Raw genomic sequence first — 24,907 nt, forward strand, 5'->3', positions numbered from 1 at the left:
GTACATGTATTAACTTTGATTCTCTTTATGACTGATGTACGTAACTCTGGCTATTTGCTATATACTTAAGCTGCTATAATAGATCACAGACATACTTGGTACGTTTGAAGTAATTTTTTTATTTACTGGGTCGGCGAAAATTTGACATTGTCATGTTGTAAATCCACTCAGTTACAAAAAAAAGAAACAAAAAACAAAGGGACACACAATTGCCACATTAGATGAATGTAACCATATCAGGCTTGTAATAGAAGACGATTTAATTGATTATTTGATTAATTGTTAGATTGAATTGATCCACATTATTTAACTTTTTGGGTTAAAAAAAAGAAAGAAATACTAAGGGCGTTCGAATTGAATTGAAACTAAATTGATCTCTGTCCAACTGTTAGTTAATTGTATAATCTGTTGTCCTGGGTCAGTTTCTCTAAAAAAGAAGGTAGACATGTGCAATACAAGCCAGGAAATGGCACAGTCGTTGAATGAATGTTGTACTCCATATTCAAAGAACTTTGTTCTGGTAATAGAACGTGAGAAAACGCCAAATTGCTTATGCAAGCTCTTCTTAAATATTCATTCTCCTCGAGAACGTTCTTTATCTGCAACTGCTAGTTTGGGTTTGTTTCAGTGGTTTAAGCGGCGTTGCATGCAGTCTCGTCAGTGCAACACTATTGCATTTTCGTTTTAATTAGTCTCAATTACCCAATAGATTGTCTTGGGAATTTTTCTTTCTAGTCATCGTTGACAACTTGATAATATTTCCCTTATTTCTATCGCTGACTGTTTTTTTTACCATCTTTGAACATAAAAAGAAACCATGAAACAGTCAATTTAACATCCCTAACATGCAAGTATTTAGCTGCGCGGTGCACAAAAAAGTGTACAAAATGTTTAGAAGTTAAAATGATTTTTTTATATAATGGAGAAATTCTAATTCAAACAAATACCCTCCTACAATTTTTATGCATTTTAGATTGAAAATCGATACAGAAGAAATATCTCCCTTCAATAGGTCTGTTAAATATTAATTTAAAGTCATTGGCAACATTTGTACAAAATTATTTTGCAGCAAGCTATTTTGAAATATATTTCAATAACTACAATTCAAGATACATCATTCCAAGAAATAATTTATTACCGGAGGACAGGGGATTTAGTAAAATGCACAGAACTCATTAAACTAAACCACAAACTAAGTAGCCATTGATGGCATGTTGATTGAGGAGGAATTATAATACATTGTCTTGATATTTAAGATGTTTCAACGTCTATTGTACTGGTGAGATGAAAGGTAAGCTCTTAAAACCTTCGTAAGCAGCAATTTGTCTGGACAACGAGCAAAATTAAAATTCCAAAACTGCTCACCAAAGAAATGGTTTTATTGAATTCTAGTTGTACTTCATGTATTGACGCCAATATTCTCAGGAAACCTTGCGTTATTACTAAAACAATGCTGAATTTTTTTTCGTTATAAGAGTCATGGTTCTTAACCGTTATCAGATATGTGTAAAGGTAATAGAGAGTTCCAAGGGACCATCAACAATACTGGAAACCCAACTTTCATTAGCGTGCTACCAAATATCGCGAGGTTTAAAAGAACCTTGTAGCATTAAATACTTGAAATACGCAGACCACCTAAGTCTGTGAAAGACTTTAAGCTTCGAATTGGGTATCGCGAACATTTGTTACAGCGAATCATTTTATTACGAAGGTTCACACAAAAAATCGTTCGGGGTAAAGAATTGTTTTACAGTATATGACTAAACCTTAATCTTTGGTCTAATTCCACGTAAGTCATAAAATACACACATAACATATAAAGTAAGTATTTAAAATTGTCCTTTATTTTGTAGAAACTGCATAAAACGACCATATTTCAAAAACAGTTTCAATGTAATGTTATACCAATAATCAGTCAAGTGGGCCCGTAGAATTTTTCCGACCTACCCTCAAAATCCTGTAAATGTTCAAATAACAATGCGTTGTCAACAAAAAAAAATTTCAATCCATAAAAAGCTGTGTATACAGTATATATGTCACATGGCAGCACCGACTAGAAATACTTGAACTAGATAAAGAGACGCGGTATACCTACATATACATGTACATAATATCGCCATATTGTACCAGATTATTATCTTTTGTATGAAGTGAATCGATCCATTCCGCTCTATGACAATGATTAAGAAATATGAATATAAAGTCGCGGACACATAGAACTTCCATCCACAACACTTTCACACAAGGAATCAAAAAAAAATATGAGCTTTAAATAAAGCACCGCCAATCACTGCAGCCATGTTACTCGGTGACTAAACAGTAGTTAGCTTAACACTAAGCGGTAAGTAAAAGAATGCCATATATCTGCAAACACAGCGAACATAAATGCATATTACAAAGACAAAACGTCCAGCGATAATAAAATCGTATGCAATGCCTGGAACAATGAATCTAAGAGAAGGAAAATGATGGATCAGGAGAAGTTAGACTTCTCTATTTCATCAACAAACAATGTAATAGGGTACAGAACCTGAACGAAGCTTAATGCAATATATAGTGAAAACATTCATTTCTGTGTGAACTTTTTAATGGCGTAACAATGATTACCGCACGCGCTAATTGTTTGTTAGTTGCATTATTACAGACATAATAACACAGTTATGTTAATACTACGTACTGTAGACCAACTTTTAATCGCCAACGAGAAAATTTCGCGAGGTTCGCGAGACCTTCGTCGTCGCAAATATTTATCGCCGCGAACCAACCTTTTTCATATGGTTGAAATAATATGAAGTTTACTCGCGAAAATTAGTCGCTGCGAACCAGTTTATTGACAACAAATCGCGAAATAATATTGTCGCAAATAGAAGTTGTTTACAGTAATTTTGAACAATTTGCCTTTCTCTAACGTAAATATAAGTACATGTAATAAACAGAAGTGTTAAAAGTTCACCGGGATATGAACTTGGTTGGTACGTGATCAAATATTCCGAGAAGCCATTTGGGCTTCACAGGATTTAATCACGTGACCAATCAAGTTCATATCCCGGTGAACTTTAAATTTATTTCTTAACTTTAAAAAAATCTAAACGTACTCTGTAAAAAACAAAAATAACATCATATCAGTGCAAGCAAAAACCCAGCATATTTCATCTTCACACATTGAAATTTTGCTTTGCATAAACAAATATTAAGTAACTAGTAAGGGAAGATCTCACAGGCAAGAAAAACTATTTCATATAAATGTACATAACAGTAGTCATTAAAGGTTTAAAATCAAATCAATTATTTAAAGAACACATTTAAGTTTTGATTTGTATCAAAGTTGATAAAAAATATCAATATACATACATAACCCTCAAAAATATATTACAGCTACTAACAGAGGTACCTTAAAAAACACACTATATCATTACATTTGAAAATGTAGCAAAAATGTTAAGTAACCATTGTACTGAGTTTCGCCTTCATTTTCCTCAATTTAGGTGATATGCACTTATCAATAGGTTGGTATATGGGATATGTGATTTAAAGAAATGAAATACCAACCTTGAAACAGGTTTTGGATACAGATTTAGTGTCCTCACACGTTGTGGATCAGACAAGCTCCTATACCTTAACCACCGTTGACAATTATGTACAGGTTTTGAAGATTTATCTACACCATTTTGTAAATATTTTTTAAAAATGAAATGGCAAAAAAAAAAAGGGAGTGGAATATCCACTTCATGAGTATCTTATAAAATTTCAGATCTATTCTTCCAAATTATAAGTGGAGAAATATATTAATCCTCAATTCATAACGCGAATAATAACTTTTTTGTCATATCTTTAAAATAAAATCTTAGGGTAGGGACCATCCCAAGCCCCAAACCATGTAAGTTACTTTGTCATGAAGTACTGATTTATGGACGGCGGGCAAAGGAAAAAAAATCTGATTGTAAAACTTTGATAGAACTGCAGCTTCCAGTTGAATTATATGTATTTTTTTTTTGCTTTGCAAAAAGCAACTTTGATACAAGACTAGGTGTACACAACATTTTTCCAAATGACAACCTGTCAACCTGTTAAATGCGAAAGCTTTCCTTTGTTCCATCGATATGAACTAATCGCAGGTAAACGTCTGTTCCAATGCCCTGCATGGTCTGCATACTTAAACTTCCACCCAGATAATCAGCGTAGGTTCTCGAAGAAGGAAGTCCAAATCCATACCTGTTGAAGGAAAGACGTTTATTACATACAGTCTCTATATAACCCAGAACAACATTTTTGTAACCCTTTCTTGTTTTCATGCTGCTGAAATTAAGCCAAATTATCAAGAATTAACAAAACTTATAAAACCAAAATGTGCTGCTAAATTAAACCTTATTATCAAAAAATTGGCAAATACAGAAGATATGTGCTATAAAGCATGAGGTTTCCCGGAAGTATTGGAACCATTTGATGCGACGCTACATTGTGACTTACCAATGAAGACTTTGGTGTATTAATAATAATTAACTAGAACAAAGGTGTGACAAAAAGTTTCCGGATCATTAGCATGACAAAACAGTTTCCGGGACATTAATGTGTAAGATGGAATAAGGCACGCTTGTGATAATGACCTTCTAAGTCAGGATACCCTGAAGGTATAAAAATAGTAATACAAATGTACACTAAAACAAACGCTGTCGAGATTATCCATTGACTCAGATCTACCAATCATTTTGTTTCTACTTGGAGACTAATTTTCCATTTCCTGTGGATCAATATTTATTCTTTAACAAGGCTGTTAAAAATAGGACCTTTCAAGTGTTTATGCTCAATTACTTTCCATTGCCTTTTGCTATATTGGTGTTAAGAATATAATAGGGGGCAGAAAAAATATTTGTACGAATGAATTCAAAGATAAGAACACTAGAGATTTCATACGCTAAAATTTCAGCATATAAAGTGCAATTTTCAAAATGCTAACTCAACAAAAAGATGTTATTCAGCTTCTGTTTGAATCATAAGCTATTTAACTGGCTAGAAGAAATAATTCATATATATGTGTAAACTATTTTGCCATTTCACAACAACAACTTGGGTCTATAAAAGGAATAAATGGGCAAGGTAATAATATTTTGTTATCAAGGTGCACAATTTGTCTTAATCTCTTTACTCTAAATTGAATTATAAAAAAATAAATTCACTTATTAAATTCATTCTGTAATGAAACCTAAAAGAACATTGAGGCTGCACAATACTGCACACAATTTTTTAACCTTAAGTCTTCAAAAATTACCATGCACTGTTAACATACCCGTGCATGGTGCCCGGATTTTCGCCACTCCTGTTGCACGGGTTTGTGATCTCATCAAACAGCCCGACCTGTTGCTGGGCCCCAGTGTTGTTGTTGTTGTTTTCACCACCTGACGATGAGTAGTTGTAATTATGAACCCTCTCCACGATGCTGTGGGGGATACCCCCTCCTCTATCAGACACTCTGCAAGAAAAAAATTGTCTACCTTGAATAATGGAATCATAAGAATCCATGTTTACTCAATTTTTGTGGATATCAAATTTTTGCGCAAAATTCATGAATTTTTTTTTTCACTAATTTAAATCATTTCTTACAACTATGCAATTTTTTATTATTTCAACATATCACAATTTGCTTTCAATATACGATACAAATATATATTGAAGTAAGTGACACACATATTTCTGGTATGCATGCATGTCCAATATATGTTCAAATTTGACCATGACCTTTGTGAGCAAATGACCTTAACATTTTTAAATGTTTGTGAATTAATTGATCTAACAAGAATCATAATTGGTACATTTTACTAAAATAACTCAATCCTCACAAGAATATGGCCATGCACACAAAAAAAAACTTCATTGTGTGCATAAATTTATCTGAAAAATCTTGAAATCATACTTGACATTTCTTTAGAACATTTTCAATAAGGCCAATAAAACTTCCTCATGATGAGATATCATTTATCCGAAGAACGACCATCACCATGCATGCAGAGTTTAAAATTAAAGAAATTGACTTTGTACATTCTGCTTTTAAATAAGCTATTTAAAAATAAAGTCAACATTTTGGCAGAATTATCATTTCAAAGAGATCGGCAGTATTGTAGCCAAGAGAAATAATGCTGTCATAACAAATTAAAAACACCAATTATTATTTGTTAGCTAGAACACCTCTTCAACATGTGTTTAATGTTTATTGGTTTTCTATAAATGGTCACCATTATGAAACTTGGGAATATTAATAACATATAAGACCAGAGGTTTAAAGATCAACGGGTAACCAGTTATTGCTCAATTAATAAGCAGCTTACACGTATTAGTGGTTTTGGGAAATTTTCCTGACATGGATTTTGCTTGTTCTTTTTTAATAGCCAAGAGTTCAATACACCAACTCATGTGTGACTTAGCTGGCTCTTGTTCATTTTACCCCCTGAATTAGAACTTCACTGCACAAAGTACATTCCAAACAGCGTTTCTTACAAATTTAGAAACACTTATATCTGTGAACTCTTGGGATGATGTGAGAATTTTCAAATGAATTCGTGGTTGTTCGAATACTTATTTAGAAGTCATGGAGAGGAAGCAAACACTATTTTTATTCAATCTGGATAATTCGACAAAGTTTCCAGGTAACAAACCATATTTTGAACTCAAACAACAATGCATTATTGGTAATTTACTGCTACTAAAAATACTAATGACATCAACATGATTGAAGCACATAAACATTTGAAAATAGTGTGTAAAAACTTAGTCATTGATGACTATGCAAATTGATAAAACAATTAATTTGCTTAATCATTTAAGTTTAGTCAATTAACTAATGCTGCCAATAGCACCTCCATATCATGTCTTTGTGTTTTTCTCTAAAAAGATTTTTATTTCAAATATTAGAATTCATTAACTTTATAATTTAGTTGTACTCTGTTTTGAGAATTCATGTAAGAAAGCTATCTAGATAATCTAGATAAATGATCAAAAGTCAAATGGTGTACCAGCTTAACTAAATTGTGCCTTTAAATGCTTATGGTACATCATAGTCATTGGTAACTTACTCATAATATCAACAAAAAGGGGGTAATAAATTATCAAAATACGCAACAAAATCAAGTATTGTTTTATTTATTTATTCATTTTTTTTTAAAGTTTGGTACCTATAACAGTGTAGCACAATGGATTAGAGCGTTAACAAAGAATCTAAGTCATATGGGTTCGAATCTTGCTGGGGCTTTTATAATTTTTACCTTTTCAAAAAATGTTGAAACATATTTGTTGGTCAAATATTGTAAAACGTGAAAATTCTAAAACTATGAAAGTATTTTGATTATAATGTACTTTTATCCACATTAATACTGACAGATGTCCCATACCACCCTAATGCATGTTCTTTTCACATGAAATTCTTGTGATCAAGGCACAATATTGGCTGTGTAAAACAACTGTTTAGACACCAAAAAAACCCCACAGTACAAAGTGTTAAAGATCAGAAAAAGATTAAAAGAGATAACCAGTATCTCCCCAATCTATGGGATCCCTTCTCTCTCCTGACGTCAGTTGGCCCGATTATATGGGGCCATAGAAATACGCAGACTGAGGTTGAGATTGCTATCGACTCGGTGTTACGACCACAGTCATGTTAAACATGCGGTTGGGCACAGACACCATTTAAATGTGCCATCCGATGGACTGATACCACCAGCAATAACGCGTTTGATTCTAACACGATAATGAATGTCATACTTTTGGTGACTAATATCTTTACTAATGATGTAACTTTTCACCTAATGCAGCATTTGATTCTAAAACATCAAAATTTTTAGTGTACAATAATTTGCAATGTTTTAAAGTTAGCCAAATTACACAATGGGGGAAAATATGTCCATGTAATTTTTGGCCCAACATTAAACATTATACGGTTATTATTTTGACAATAGAGCAAAGAACTAGGTTATGTCACTCAATATATTGTTTAGAATTTTGTGACAATCAATATGATTGACACTTTGGTTTGGAACCAACTTTGTTATGCAATGATCAAAACTCCCAGACTGAACATGGCAGTGTTTTTTATCGACTTTGGTGTTTAACCTAAGGAAAATTTGAAAAAATAAATACAGTCTGTCATTTGCTCTTCAGCTTGTATGCTTCGCTGGAAGATACATATTGAAGGGCAATGCTAACTCATGCATTTTGTTAAACACTGTTTAGTATTGTTCCTACACAAACATTCAAGACAAAAGCTTAAATATCATCACAGATGCAAGTACACAAAGAGGAGTTGACATTTAATGATTGATTAGATCTATCAGTCTCAGTACACGTAAAAAGGTTGCTATCTTTTGATTTAAATTTTGTTGCTAGGGAGATGGTTGATTTGTATGACCAGTCAAATAAATCATATGAATATCAGTCTTATGCTTATATATTATATCTACCAAGAATGATTCCTTTTAATTGTTACAGAAACTTATTGCTAATTCATAGAAGTTCAAGGTGTTGAACATCGGATGGCTAAGTTTAGAACTACACAATTCAAGCTAGGTTTTGAACATGGAACATGTGGAATGGTTATTTAGTAATCAAGTTTAGACCTACATAGTTCAAGCTAGGTTTTGAACATGGAATTGTTTATAATAAAGTTAAGACCTACAAAGTTCAAACTAGGTTTTGAACATGGAATGGTTAAGCATATAGATCTGGAACCGATGAATTGTAGGTGCACTTTCTGGTATCTTTTTGATAATGTGCCATTGATTAATTTTGTCGTCATGTGGCTTGCAATTGTAAGTACTCAAGGAATTCTTGCACATGCTACCACAAAGACTTTACACCATGACTATACTCATTTTATTATGTAAAAAAATTTCCAAGGAACGGTACGTGAAAGGGTATGCATTGAGAAAAGGCTGGATAAATTAGAAAGGTGTATTGATTATCTATCAGGTGTTCCGATCAGCAGGAAAAATCTATGGTCAAAAAGGAAAAAGTAAATATACTTCATTCACCTAAGTAAACTCTTGAAGTACAGCACCGAAAAGGTGTGTTTAGAATTCATTTCACCGTCAACATTTTATCAAAAGAAATTTATCAATTACCGCTAACATTTATCAGAGAGTTTCATGAAATGTTGAAGCTAAGGTATGTTTTAAAGCAACTTCTAAAAAATATAAAAAAAATAACTAGCTGTAAGGATGACTGCACTCAATCATTAATATTTTAAACAAGGAATGGTGCATGGTACAAGTATTCATAAAGATTAATCTACAATTTAAATTTTTTTTTGTATTTTTTCCAAATTGTTCTCTTCAGAGTTTTTTATACAAGATATTGGAATGGATATTTAATTTTTTGTTTTATCTTACAGGCAATTCCTATGCCAGCAAGTGAACCTAAATCTACACTGGATCTTCTGTTTTATTGTTTGTGAGGAGAATTTTATAAAAACTTTCATCTGCTGTTATAATGCAGTTGATCATGGACAGTCCCAGTAAAAGCCCCGTGAATCCTGATCCCAAATTTCTAGACAGAGACTATGTTCAAAGCACTCCCGATCTTAATGGTAACACGAAAGACCTAATGTCTAAGTGTGAAGACAAAGAATGGGATGCCGGATTTTTCAGTCATTCAACCTCCGCGGATCCCATGAGTGTGGATGAGTCGGATGATCCAAACAGCCTGGAGGAGGAACTCAACTCGTCAACCTATCACACGGACTTGAACGGAGAGATGGTACCATTGAACAAGGACGAGCTTACTGACACTTCCTTTCACTCTCATCCCTGTGAGGCTAATCTGACTTACACTGTGCCAACTCCGGTTAACGCGAACCTAAACGAACTCGTTGACCCCCTCCAAGAGTTGACCCAGATCCACATCAAGGAAAAGAAATATCCGGTTCTCCCTTCCATCACCAAATCTTCATGTTCGCCCCGATCCAACACCAGTAAGAACTCTCTCAACAATGAACTAACTGACGAGTTTACTCTTGTGCGTGAAACGACAAAGAACCAAATGGATTTTTCGCGAGAGAGGATGGAGAAAGAGGCCGATTTTTTCGCAGATCATCGAGTTCAGTCGAAAAAAGTGAAAATCACCCCGCGAATCCATCCCTTGCCGCCTATTCAACCAACCAGTGATCCATCGCCAGATAAAACATAGAGGATCTTAAAATTAAAACCCTCTATTGTCTATGTGCATTCCATCTGACTGCTGAAAAGTACAAAACATGGAAATTATCCTCAATTATTCATAGCACCATCACTTTATCCATCATCGCTCCGATGAGTCCCAGCTAGTGAATGTTACTGTTAAGGGTATGACTTATTGTCTAATCCTGTTTTATTGATAAGACTTTTGATACTTTTTTTGGTTTTTTGTTCAGTGGGTATACATCAAAGGAAGCGGTGATCATCAGCAAATAAGGGAGCTGGCTTTTGATCATGTCAGTTGCAGGTTGACTAATACGTCACACACAATGAACTTTCAAAGGACAATTCCTGTTTTTTTTAATTAATTACATGTTTCATTAGATTACTGGGCATAAATGATATTGAAAAGAAAGTCCCTCGATAGTATAGCTGGTATGAATTTTAAAATAAGAACATTATACAAATCATCAATATTTAAACATCTACAGATAGTTTGTGTCATCCTGTGGTATTAAAATCATTAGATAGATAAATAAATCAATTAAGGCTTTATAATTAACACCAGTATGAACTTAAATAATGAAACACATCCTTTTTTTCTATTGTTTATTGTTGATGAGCTGAATGTATATTTGAAACTAAAATGCTTCACATGAAATGCAATATAGCATTGAATCATGATTTTTTGAAGTATACACTCTCATAACTGCAGCGGTGTGTGCATACAAATTGAGTAACGTTAGCGCGTTATGAAAATTTGTATGCACACACCGCTGCAGTTATGAGAGTGTATACTTCAAAAAATCATGATTTAATGCTTATATTTACATTTTTTTAACTTCTTGCCTTGTCTGCAAATGCGATTCATACCTTAAAATTCCTATCTTATCCTAAGGGTAAGTTAATATTAATGGAAGAGCCACAGTAACAGCCACAAGCGTGAACTTTGATTTTCGCTTGTGACGTTGCAGTTTACAGCGTTTAACGTTTGTGACGTCATAACAAAAACTCGTCAATTTGACCTTTGACTACTTGTTGCATTTAGAGGCATTTGAAGATCACAGAATTTAATGGAAAAACACAGTAGAATGTTAATATAATTATTTGAACTGTATCATGGCTGCCATCAACATTTTCTGTAAGGCCAAAATAAAATTATTGTTTGTTTAAACCTGCCTCCCACCTGATTGAAATACCCCCAGCTGATAAAATTTTATTAAAAATAAAGACCTTTTTTATTAGGACAATTTTTATTTTCTACCTATTTTTAATTAATTAAACTTCAAGTTTTTAAAAAAAAAAATCCACTCCCTCCCTCCTGGGTCTAGAAAGCCTCAGGCCGCAATTCCAAACTAACATTTTTTTAAGGATGGCCCAAAAGACAAAGTGGGAATAATATTTTCTAGCTAATCATACATTTTGTGTTTTCCATCTGATATTATAGTAAAAACAATTTAAGGAATTCAATAAGCAAGAATATTGTGGATACCATGTAATTATGAATTCAGCATTCATTTGAATATCTTAATCTATAGCAACCCCTAGCTGAAGCCAGCTACAAGTTTCCATTAATTGTTTAAATGCAATTTGGATGTTAAATTTTTTACAATAAACACAAAATTTTCTCATTATATTGATTTTGTGTGTTTGTCATGGAATAAAGTTTTGCGGAGTCCATATTAATATCTAATATAGTGCAATATCAGAACAATTTTCTTAACAGAAAAGTACAGAAAATTGCAAACAGATCGGGATGGCAATATATATATCCATCTCTCTCCATTATCCTCTGAAATTGTCGACTATTACGAGGTTATCGCGCGGCAAGTAACAACTACCGGAGAGTTAGACAAGGCACGTTAACTTCCGGCATGAAGGGATTATCAAGATAAAAATAAAATTTTGCAGGAAAAATGTTTCATAAGCAAGAAACATAGGTGGCACACCTTAACATTTGATGCTATTTGATGTCATAAAACATGACTTTTTGTGTGAGTGAAGAGACTTTTTTTTTTTTTCATTGGATGTAACTTTCCACTGATGGACTACCAGCAATTACAAAAGTGTCTTTAATTCACCGTAATCTTATCCCAAGACTTTGAGAGCACCATATGTACATAACCGATACTCTCGATTTCTAAAAGCAAGATGCTATAACAAGAGACAACAAATTAATTTTTTTATGTGAAAATTTTAAGCAATTTATTAATCCTGTGTATTAATTGTCATTCCCTTACTTAATATCAATTAAATCAGTTTTTAAAGTGTGTGTAGCTTGGCAATCTACTGTCCACAGTTTTTTTTATCATATTGTGAGAATACAAAATCACCAGCACCAAACTTCTGATATGATTTTATACAGTTCACTACTTTCAAAAAAATTAAAAATCTGCGAGGGTTATTTGCCCTAGCAATTTTATGCATATAATAATTCTTAACTTTTTCTAAGGAATTTACAGTATTCGATCAATACACAAAGAATAAATTTCATTTGAAGCTGCAAAAATGCATTCCTTCAGTCAGAGTGTTCCACATTTTAATTAACAAATCTGTAAATCCTGATTATTAGTTATTCGTTTCTTCTAGTCAATTCAATAATCACCTTTATTTTTGCATTTTTCTTTTAAAAACTGGTGTAATTGAGCAAACGTTACTGTATAATGAAACAGCTACAGAACAAAAGAAAGACATTAAATCCAAGGTTCCCTAAAAGACAATGTCAAAATTCATTTGTCACCAGACAAGAGCAACAATGCCTCGTGCTTGCATTCTTTTAAACTGATAAATGGAGGGTGTCCAAAATTTTAAAAAATCAAGTCATTATTGCTCTCTGTTTTTAAAAGAGTTTGCCCATTGTCTTAACACTTGGTGCTGTATGAATGTCTTGCATTCTTTAGGACGACTAACCATGATAACTTAACAGATTTTCTTACAAAGATTGAGTACATTCACGATTGTTTTCACGTCTTCTATCAGTGATTACACTCAATTTGCTCAATAGAAAACACTTTGGCCCACAAGGGTTTTAGAACCATTTTAACAAGGCCTTGGACTTTCAGTAGGATGTACCTATGTATTTCTTGCATCAAAACAAGAAAAAATGAGGATGGTTTCAAGTGAAATATACACCAATTGCTAGTCTTTGCTCAAAAGCCAGACAAATCTTGTTGATTTCAAAGAGCCATGACTGAGTGGCCAGCAATGAAATAGACATGCCTAAGTCACATGGACACAACTATCCAAAGTCCAAGCTCTTGTAAAAATGGTTTTATCTTAGACCTCAAAGCTTACCTTATAATGAAATCCAAGTCATTATTGGCAATTGTGACTATAATATCAGGAATATTGTCTCTATTTGTGACATGACTTTCAACAGAGGCTCTGAAGAAAAATTGAAGAAAGAGGTCATTTCACAATAAAATTATATCGATATATATGTCCATGAAAACTGTTCAACATGTTCGTTTGACATGAAATCTGGAGTTCTTTTATAACTCTTCATGGCCCCAGGATCATGAAGCAGACACTTTGACTAAAGTTGAAATTTGTACACTGTCTTATTGTCTTGTGATTAAAAAAATTGAAAAATGAAGTGCTATCAAAAGGTGTCGCTATATTACGTTGATAGTTACAAATTTTAAACGAAATTTTATGAAATTTGGACTTAAGTCTAAAAATACTTCATGACCCCGAGGCCTGGACTCTCTCAGACAATGAAGCTCGTCATCACAAACCAGGGTTTTGAGGACACAAGCGCCCTCAAACGATGACTGAGAGAATTGATGTGAATCACATGTCGTTTTCCAACAATGAATAAAGCTAAACATCATAAGAGATAGGGAAGAATATGAGTTCATTACCTGTAGGCATTTTTTAATATTTCTCCCAATATATACTCCAGAGGTTGTGGTATATATGGAAACCTGGCATGAAGATGTCCATTCAAACGAATAGCTGGTGAACATCCATATTTAGACAAGCAAAGGTTCCTGAAAAATTTCAATTAAATAGGAGTTATACTTTAAATTAATTGCTTAAAAAAGATAAAAATTTTCCATATTTCTTTTACCATCAGAGTGGGCAATAATTTCAGTTGTAAACATATAATATTTTGTTGCATTAATAATAATTATCAACGCAAGTACATCTGCATCTTGACAAGTATACAATTTACCATAAACATAATGATAGAGAAAGTAGGATGGAGTAAAATGCAAAAGAAAATGATTAATGTGCTGATAATTTTCAAATAAGAATAAATCTGAATGATGTCAATAGTTTGATTTATTTATGCTTTGATTTGAGGAAAACAGCAATATCAAAGAATTATTAGACCATACAGCTGTCAAATTCTTCCAGGCTTGTAATAACTCTGTTCTTTTAAGAAAAATTAAAATATGGGTGGGTTTTAGTACAATAAAAAGACTTTATGAATCTAAAAAACTTGACAGGATCAGGCATTAATAACATCGCAATTTTCAACTCCATAATCCCATGGAAAAATTCTGTCAGTATGTGAATAATAGATAAAACCTGCTTTAAAAAAATCTGACAATGTAGGAAAGACTCATGTAATTATTTTGTTCATCAAGAAATAAATCCAAAATCAAATTGCAAATTTCATAACAGTCGAAGGCTCTTGAAAAAATATTTTGCAATTCATTATTATATTCATTACACAGTAAACAAAAAATTAAACAGTCCATGCTTATAATTTAATTCTAAATAAATGGCTAAATTTTTGTTCAATAAGATCCTACCAATTACCTGGGTAGCAAAAATTATTGTAAGATGAACAAGAAACTAGCAGGAAGAGTCTCAGGATTGTTTGTCATTCAAAGCAATCAGAAGGAACATTGCTTGTTGTATATCAAGGCAAGAAATACGAAGCAGTCATTCATTGTATCAAATAAAACACAGCTATTAAATATATCATGAATTTGTTATAATATATAAGATGTAAACAATATTCTATGTCTACAACAATTTTAGTATATTAAACTATAAATATATCATCCAATCCGAATTTTTAAAGGTCTATCCCAAAGTATGACACGAATCATGAACAATTACTTCCAGCATCCCTTTTCCAAGATACCCTTTTCAAGATTTATCAATATAAGAAACTGTAGACTTATGAATCATTTGTGGCTGTTAACAATCCTGTTTCAACATCCTTGTTAATTCTAGTCAAATGCAACAAAAATAGACAAGAGGCCCAGCTAGGCACCACATTGCTCACCTGGGCAGCAATACGTTTAGAGTATCAAATGCAAAATATCTATATATAGACAACTTAATGAAATATATCTTGTTTAAAAAGATTTTAAAATTTTTCACCATATATTCTTAAGCTTAACATTGAGCACCTTTGGTTGTTTAGTTTTTGAGAATAAGATTTTTAAAGATTATTTTGTGTTCATTTATGCCTCTTTAGCTCGGGCCTGTTTCTCAAAAAGGCGTAAATTTCGGCCTTAGTTAGTCCGACTAGCAAAGTTACGCCAATATTTAGTCGGGTCTAAATTGCGTTTCTGAAAGAGGCGTAATTTAGGGTTTAAATGTTGAAGAACTAAGACATCTCCGCTGAGTACTAAGCATGCGTACAATGTATTTTGTTTTGCTTTGAGGCAATGATTATATGTGGTGGATCAATTTTCCGATTCATAGTACACAAGTTATACTATACCACAGAATGTTCAAGTTAAAATTGTTCATAACAGTTTATGTTAATAAAAAAAAAAGAATAAATGCCTATACGCTTCTTGACATAATGAGATTTTAGAGAAAATACCGGTACACTGCAGGTCATATGAAAGGGGCAGACATAAGAGGATGCAGAAATTAAATATATGACAATTGAATTCATTGCAGACAATATTGTGCTTAATTGATCATGTACGAAACAACGCATAGAAATTAACTCCAATATTCGTGTAAAATTGAAAATATTATTAGAATGCAGGGGCAGAGTACAGTAGAAATGTCTGCATACGTCTGCAGAATGATCAGTCATGATTCATATAGATATTTAGACACTTTCAGCTGCTGGGATAAGGCTTTATACTTTTTTTTCAAATCAAATCACTGAATTATTAATAGACAATAATATGGCTATGATTTAAACAGAAACCTACTGAAATCGAAAATATCCACTGCATGTACATGTATAAATAGCAAGTATATGAACCTTGTCCATGTGTACAGAAAGAAAGAAAAATTCCATCCTCTGTTCCAATATTGTAGGAATTTAGACAGATTGTAGACAATATGACATGAAAACGATTCTCGATTTTCTGCAATTCAAATGATAAAAGTTTTGAAAGATATTTTCTACAATTAACAACACGATAAATAACAACATTTGAGGCCAGAGTTTCCAGTACAGTCTTTCCTGTTTTTGGTTTGATTAATTGCTTGTTTTGTTTTGGGGGGGGGGGGGGGGTTTGGGGGGGGGGGGGGGGTTTGAAAGTAATATATACTGTTTCAATGCCTAATATTATTATAAGTAACTTGAAACATAACTGTGACTCGGAGAATTCTCGACGGGGCGAAACTGTTTGCAAGTGTAGAAGGATGAAGATTATACAGGAAGAAGTACTCCAGTATACAGTATCTTGATTAAAATATAGATATAAAAGCAGTAATCTAAGAACCCCCTCCCTATTTGAAGAAAGTTTTATGAGCGAATAGTTTCTCAAAGTTTTATGGAAAAGAGATCCTAAAAATCCCCTATCCCCCTCCCCCAGATAAGATATTTAGGGTGCTTTTAGATCTAACAAGAACGTTGAGTCCTACTTTTTTTCCTATCTGCTTTGAGTTATTGGGGGTATACATTTGTATATATAATAAGTATGACTAGCTAGTTAAATTTGTAAATAATGCAAACGTGTTGTAAATTTTTTCGTCATAAAGGCAAGAAACATACAAACAGTCAAACACACACAAGCACAGATTACAACTATAAACGTTTTGAGATGCTCCTATTAAAGAAGTATTCTCAATTTTTTGAAATCAGTTTCGTGTCATAGGTTCAAATTTTATTAGAAACATCAAAATAGTCTCAGACTTAGGTAGCAAGGGACAGTTTCGAATAAAGTACCCGTCAATATTTTTGTAAAATTGAGAGTTGCTGTACTTGAAGGCTTATGAGTGTTGCTAAAATTCATGAAATGATTTTTAATGATTATCATTAGTTAGAGGGGTGTCTCTTGTTGAAATTGATATGCAATATGTAGGCCGCTTATGTTAGGTACATGAGAATCAGAAGTAAAATACGAAACCTGCGGCTATGACTGTTGTGCTGACTTTACACAGTGAAATTGCAAGTTACAGACAGGAGGTAAAATAACACAAAAAGTAGGTGGATGGGACATTGAAAACTATACACCGGTAAGTTTGTGACATGTGATAGTGCAACATGCACGCGGTACGGAAGGTCAACCCTCTGCAGGGAATTAGCTGGGGGAGGTCTAAAAAGCTGAAAAATCACGAAAAATTAGCAAAATATGAAAGGGTCAAAATCTCATAAAAACCAGTATGTAGAGAATTTTACAGGTTTTGATTAGTAATTTTCTTCAGAAATTGGTGATTGGCCTTATAAAGAGTGAATTAAAGGTATTTGTGCTGAATGGGAACTGAGGAAATTCTAGTTACAGAGTTTCGAAGACATGCATCCCTTGGCTACAATGAATTGTATCAAAAAAACTGTCCCCTGCCACCTTCAAGACTATATGGTATTTTCATATTCTCCTTTGAGTGTAATTTTGAGTGGATTTTGTACCATAAGTAATACATTTTGTGAAAATGGATGATTTTCTTGGCTATAGATGTCATGACATGATTTATTAGCTAAAATATTCAAGGGGAGTAACTCCCTCTTAAATGTGAAGAATGACCACCACTAGAGTAAATTGGCTTAGAGAGTAGGCATTTCCAATCCTGATGACAATTAATAGGCTTAAGTTAATTACTGAGATAAGAATAAATACTTTAAAACAGTTTTTATCAATTAAATCATTAAATTTATGAATTTGCAGCCATTTTGCTGTCTGATTTTATGAAATAACATTAATCCACCTGACTTATATCACCCACTTTTTTTAAAACAGCATATTTTTATTTCAAATGAACTTTACATGTAGACAAATGCAGTTATCAAAGTATACAATATGTCAAAAAACTCAAGTTTTTGCTCCTTCCTATCAAAAAATGGTATTTTAGATGTATTTACAGAATTGAAAAAGCCACCCCTTCTTTCCAATGGACTCCATTACCATTACATGTAGGATACGTAAATGTACATTTGACCTTGAAATAACATCTGCTATGATAATTACTCTTGAAATGAACAAGAAACAACATATTTTTACCCTTTTATTGTATATATGCATCAAAAATGTAGAAAAACATGTAAAATTTGAACATTTTTGATGGAATTCTCATCCGTCCCCAGGTACCCGGGTGTGTTTGAATTTCATTTTAATTAAACGCACACATCACACTTGTAGGTCTTACTAATTTAGCAAAGTTAAAAGGAGACTAGAAACCAGACTATTTAAGATATCCACTAAATATGATTAAAGGCTTAGTTTTTCATGAAAACAAGAAATCACATGTAGGGCGACATGACTTTGTGTGAATAAAAATGCTGCAAATCATCCATTTACCAAAAAAAGATCAATTTTAAATATCAGTGATGGTTGTTTTCAATTATGTGTAAGAAATGACTCAAGGAAACTGCCACAGGTATCATAATATTGGGTTAAAGTGTTCAACCTAATGCTTCATGTGAAAATCAAAAGATAGGGGGAGGGTATACATGTAAAGGGATTTCTAAGTGATGTGATGCTTTTATCACAATAATATCAAGCAGATGTATGTAGTATTGAATAAGGTTTCTTATTTAAGGAGATTGAACAACAGTTGACCTCTAAAAGATAAGGTAAAGATGCTTTATTTATGGAGAGCCCTGTGAATCTGTGCTAAATAGAGGAAAGTGGAAATGGTGAGTTCACTTAAATGGCCATATTTTTCTTAAACCTCAATGGAATTGGCAAAATGTGGTGTACTTTTTTTCAGAATAGCATAAGCTTTTTAATTTTAAGACAAGATGACTTTTCAGAGAATGTTAGTGTATGTTAAAGGTAGCAAGGGACAGTTTCGAATAAAGTACCCGTCAATATTTTTGTAAAATTGAGAGTTGCTGTACTTGAAGGCTTATGAGTGTTGCTAAAATTCATGAAATGATTTTTAATAATTATCATTAGTTAGAGGGGTGTCTCTTGTTGAAATTGATATGCAATATGTAGGCCGCTTATGTTAGGTACATGAGAATCAGAAGTAAAATACGAAACCTGCGGCTATGACTGTTGTGCTGACTTTACACAGTGAAATTGCAAGTTACAGACAGGAGGTAAAATAACACGAAAAGTAGGTGGATGGGACATTGAAAACTATACACCGGTAAGTTTGTGACATGTGATAGTGCAACATGCACGCGGTACGGAAGGTCAACCCTCTGCAGGGAATTAGCTGGGGGAGGTCTAAAAAGCTGAAAAATCACGAAAAATTAGCAAAATATGAAAGGGTCAAAATCTCATAAAAACCAGTATGTAGAGAATTTTACAGGTTTTGATTAGTAATTTTCTTCAGAAATTGGTGATTGGCCTTATAAAGAGTGAATTAAAGGTATTTGTGCTGAATGGGAACTGAGGAAATTCTAGTTACAGAGTTTCGAAGACATGCATCCCTTGGCTACAATGAATTGTATCAAAAAAACTGTCCCCTGCCACCTTAGCTTACTGAGTGTTCCCTTAATAACAAGTAAAACAATCCCAAAATTAAAAATCTCTATTTATTTTGCCTTAGAAACAAAACGCTCTGCATTTTTGTGTACAGACTAAGGACTTACGCCTACCCATTAGCAGACGTAGATTTAAACCCAAATTTAGTCCCGACTAAGTTTCCGCCTTTTTGTGAAACGCAACTTAGTCTGGTTTTGAGGTTTAGTCCCCAATTTAGTCTGGACTAAGCTTACGCCTGGACGTAGGCCTTTTTGAGAAACGGGCCCCAGGTGTGCTAAAAGGAGTCTCTTGTCGAAACTGAACGAGCTAACTTTCTTTAACAACAACAAAACAGAGGTTCTGCTTTAGACAGATGAATTTCTTAGTCCTTGATGTCAATTAAAAAACACTTAAGTCTTTACTGGAAGTTTCCTTACTTGACATTTTGAGCACACTGTTCCACGAAAACTCTTGGAGAAAAGTTAACATCTACAATGCCAACATGGTTTGCCTACAAAACAATTAATATGAAAAAAATTAATGACCCCAAATCCTGCTATACAAAACATAACTTGCATACAAAGACCCCAAAGTTTTAACAGATATATTATCCCCATAAAGCCAATATACATGCATCTTGGGAGCCAAGACACAAAAAACTGCTAAAGGGAATAATTTGCTTAGTCATAATTTGCTTCAATGGCAATGAAGGCATATGGTACCAAAAATCTTAGTATATAGTATACAGTAACACCTTAAGGTACATAGACTCTCTGTAAAGGGAGATGACTCTCATTGACATCAAAATTAACAAACTAATTATAGGGACAACCTTTCTTAAATATTATCCTGCTAAATTGGCTAGAATAAAAACTATAAATATTCTTAAAATCATACGTACATATATATTCCTATGAAAGAACAGAGGAGTGTAAGTCTAAATGCCTTTATCTGTTCGACCTCTACGGAGGAGTAGATTTAAGTTTTTACTTTTAGATTTATTGCACACTAGTACGGGGGCTGGTATGTGACGAATAAACATCCCTAAAGAAGATTTCATTATTTTCTCCCCTACCCTCGAAAAAATATCAGACTAAAAAAACAGAGAATGTTGCAGTTTTAATTAAACAATTTCTTTTGAATACGTAGGTGAAATCACCAATGTTTTATTTATTGAGTACAATTTTTTTTCCACATGAATAACATCTTCAGGTCAACAAAATGCTATCCACTTGACATATTGCCATTCCTACTTTGAACTGTCTTATCTCTGCTGGGAAAAAAGGAAAAATACCCCCAACAAAGATTGAAATCTGAACCTTATGACTACAGTGTTAATTGGAATGGAACCTTTCGGGGCTTATCACCATTAAGGATGGAGAGTGACTTGTGAGCAATAAGTCAATAACCAGGAAAAATGTCTACAAAAACAAGTCAGCAGGAGTGTTAACAACTGTTCATCTGCAAATAGATGTACTCGCAACTGTTCATAGAGGACAATAGTTCACCTGCCGAGAAAAATCACTACCACACCTGTCTGTTGATGAATTGAGTGTTGAACATCAAAGTTACATGACCACTAAAACAGGTTGTGAATTATGAGGGATTGATCACAGCTATTCACTGCATGACACACAGAAAACTACTTTGTATAATTATGGTATCCAAAAAATCAATTTTCCTTGTACCATGTACTGTCCATGAAATTAATAGCTGAATAAAATCAGCCAAGAATTACCAGGTATCAGTTCAAGACAACACACTTTTATACATGTGTTCATATTTCTTTCTTTTCAGATATTGCCACATCTGTTGGGAATAACATGTACTAGATTGTGCAACTGCTGGCAATTACATGTACTAGATTGTGCAACTGCTGGCAATTACATGTACTAGATTGTGCAACTGCTGACAATTACATGTACAAGACTGTGCAACTGCTGGCAATTACATGTACCGTACAAGACTGTGCAACTGATAACAATTACATGTACAAGACTGTACAACTGATAACAATTACATGTACAAGACTGTGCAACTGATAACAATTACATGTACAAGACAGTGCAACTGATAACAATTACATGTACAAGACTGTACAACTGATAACAATTACATGTATAATACTGTGCAACTGATAACAATTACATGTACAAGACAGTGCAACTGATAACAATTACATGTACAAGACTGTGCAACTGATAACAATTACATGTACTAGATAGTGCAATTGCTGGCAATTACATGTATTAGACTATGCTTCACATCAAATTTTGATACTTCTCATTAACCAATAAATATTCTTGCTCCAAAATATGATTCTTTATGTATAATCTAAACAATAAGATGCTTCCATTTACTGTTTAAAACAAGTGAATGTATATGTTAGTGGTTGTAGTCTTTGCAGAAAATAGACAAAATATTTGGTTGTGTAAATTGTTACTTATTATACATGTAAAAAACAACAAAGAAAATTTTTATTGTGTACATTTATATACTTTTTAAAATTATCTATAGTCACTGAGCTAAAGAGTGTTAAAAATTTATTGATGGATTACATATGTGGTAGAGCCAAAGGAAAAATAGCCTTTGAAATTTCTTGATATTTGGTCATGAAAAGCTATTGCCACTTTAATTTCAACTATTTTCAGCTGAATCTTTCTTCGAATATCTTGACATGGCTTTTTACAGATATGGTTATAAGAAAGAAAGTTAATTATTTATATACAAATTTGGGAGAAAATAGAAAGTTACTGTAAAGAAAATGTACTGCTTAATACTGGTAACCCTCATGTGTGAAAAGTAAAAAGCATAAGTTTTTACACAGCAGGTAAAGTTTTGTTAATTAAGTTTATGAATCCTGGCCATGCAATTAAATCATTAATTATCTGCTAGCTGACCTACATTTGGTAAATTTACAAAATTAAAACAACTGAACTGAAAGAAAAGCATTGTGAAATCTGTTATAGATAACAGCATACATTGTTGCATGTTATCATGTGAATGAGTAGACACAATTTCTGTAAAGGAGTCTCCTCACGAGTACCCTCCGTATAAGTCCTGAGTAAATCCATTAGTCCCCACTTTACACCGTGCATCCCTCAAACAGAGCTATCATATAACTGATTAACGAGTGCACTTATTCTGACATCCATAATTGATACAGATGATCACTTTCCATTCATCTCTTTGTTACGTGGTGGTGCGTGGAGGGCAGGAATTACATGTATAACTATACACAATAACGCCACGGATACGACCTACTGTCACTGAATGTTTTATTTGTTTTTAATGAAAAAAAATGTATCAACTGATGCTGAAAGTGAAACATGATTTCATATAGAAAATTACTCCATCAGTTAATTAATTGATTTGGCATTTCGGTTTTATTTTGTTGTCATATTCCTCGATGTGATTTATTTTCTCGCGGTCTCATTTGACAAGGTTTTGATGTTCTCGTACCTTTTCATCGTGTAAAGCCAAATGATGCTCCACTAATAACCTAATTCCGAGGCGGGATTTCAACATTCGGTCCAAAAACAGTCGTATCATTTCCTCATCCTGAAATACATAAAGCAAAGATAATCAAAGATTATACAAGAGTTCAACCTAAACTAGGCATCACCTATATAAAGCATCATTGTCATATTACCGGTATATAGAAATTATTTATAATAGAATTCATCCCTGAAGCTAGATCTATATTACTTATCCAAAGTCCATATCTAACCCGAGTATAGTATGTGCCCCTTGACTTTGTCTGTAAAAATTGTACTGATTAAAACCCTCAACCCAAGAATTGGTTGGTACTAGCTGTATAATGCACCTTCCACTTTGATCAAAAGAGATATACAACACGATAACCTTTTATTAAAATGGAAGCTTATATAGACCCAGTCCAAGGGCAGTAATTCTAATCTATCTCAGTTTTTTTTTTGCAAAACAGTGCTTCATCATAAGAGTTATCCTGATTGAGAAGAATCATTTTAACAGGAGCTTGAACTTTGGGTTGTTGTATCAAACAGCAATGTGATGTAGGCCTGTCTATTTTATTGTTGGCCACTCAGCCATGGTTCTTTGAAATCAACAAGATTTGTCAGGCTTTTGAGCTAAGACTATGCAATCTGTGTACATTTCACTTGAAACCAGCATCATATTTAACTTGCTTTGACCTAAAAAAAAGATAGTTACATCCTAAGTCAAAGGCCTTGTTAAAATGGTTCTAAATGAAATCTTTTATCAGTTTACGGTAACCCATAAGATGGTACTGAGGTATCGGTACACTAGGTTCACTAGCTGCAAACTGACTGACGGAAAAACAAGACAGACCCTGGCCACATTAATACTAATTAAGTGGGGCATAAATAATTAGGCAGTTGGTCTTGAACTAGCTGTTTGTGTTCAGACATATACCTGAATGTGTCTGCGGCACTCGGAGAAGCCTTCAGCCAGCATGGTTACTACGTTACTATGATCATCGAGTAGCGTTCTTAAGGTGTGACTATAAACCTGCTCTGATGCAAAGTCCACAACCTGAAATAACACATTATACCCTCAAATAACAACAAAACTTAATAACCAAGAACCAGTAAATAACAATAACATCAGAAGATCAATAACCTTGATTAACAATTTAAACATCCATAAAGTCCATAAATTCAGCAATAAATCAGTGACATGAAAGGTATTAAAATGCATCAAATTTTAAAGAAAAATTGAGAATATTGAGAATGGTATAACCTAAAGAAAATTTCAATGAATGGATAGAGAGAGAGAGAGAGAGAGAGAGAGAGAGAGAGAGAGAGAGAGAAACATAAAGTCAGACACAGTCACAAAAACAATATTCACTGGGTTAAAGCTTTAAAATACTTACTGGTGGATGTTCATAAAGAATATAGAAAGCTCTGATGTACATTTCATGCTGTAATAGAAAAAAGCCCAATATTTAGTATTTCATAAAACACATTG

The 24,907-nt window shown here is 33.2% G+C and overlaps 2 protein-coding genes across 3 annotated transcripts in view; one reads left to right on the top strand and one right to left on the bottom strand.

Annotated features, from left to right (window-relative positions):
• Positions 1-1,821: 1,821 nt before the first annotated feature.
• LOC128189604 (3-methyl-2-oxobutanoate dehydrogenase [lipoamide] kinase, mitochondrial-like) overlaps positions 1,822-24,907 on the bottom strand; it is a 34,617-nt gene continuing 11,531 nt past the window's right edge. The window contains exons 4-11 of the mRNA XM_052861266.1: positions 24,813-24,860; positions 24,353-24,472; positions 23,402-23,500; positions 20,377-20,450; positions 14,018-14,146; positions 13,449-13,538; positions 5,285-5,467; positions 1,822-4,212 (exon numbers count right to left, since the gene is read on the bottom strand). Of these exons, the coding sequence (XP_052717226.1) occupies positions 4,068-4,212; positions 5,285-5,467; positions 13,449-13,538; positions 14,018-14,146; positions 20,377-20,450; positions 23,402-23,500; positions 24,353-24,472; positions 24,813-24,860 (888 nt within the window). The 3' untranslated portion in view covers positions 1,822-4,067. The remainder of the gene's footprint in view (positions 4,213-5,284; positions 5,468-13,448; positions 13,539-14,017; positions 14,147-20,376; positions 20,451-23,401; positions 23,501-24,352; positions 24,473-24,812; positions 24,861-24,907) is intronic.
• Positions 6,063-10,827, top strand: LOC128189605 (uncharacterized). 2 transcript variants are annotated; one of them, XM_052861267.1, is made up of 2 exons: positions 6,063-6,638; positions 9,374-10,827. In XM_052861267.1, exon 2 carries the CDS (start codon positions 9,472-9,474, stop codon positions 10,165-10,167), a length of 696 nt encoding a protein of 231 aa, XP_052717227.1. In that variant the 5' UTR covers positions 6,063-6,638; positions 9,374-9,471; the 3' UTR covers positions 10,168-10,827. The 2 variants fall into 2 exon arrangements, with proteins under 2 accessions (XP_052717227.1, XP_052717228.1); XM_052861268.1 differs by lacking the exon at positions 6,063-6,638 and adding an exon at positions 7,262-9,147.

This window comes from Crassostrea angulata, chromosome 6, assembly GCF_025612915.1.
Source record: "Crassostrea angulata isolate pt1a10 chromosome 6, ASM2561291v2, whole genome shotgun sequence".
NCBI classification, from domain to species: domain Eukaryota; kingdom Metazoa; phylum Mollusca; class Bivalvia; order Ostreida; family Ostreidae; genus Magallana; species Magallana angulata.

What these genes read in the sequence shown, in the direction of transcription:
- LOC128189605 (XM_052861267.1), top strand. Translation starts at nt 9,472, where the DNA reads ATGCAGTTGATCATGGACAGTCCCAGTAAAAGCCCCGTGAATCCTGAT.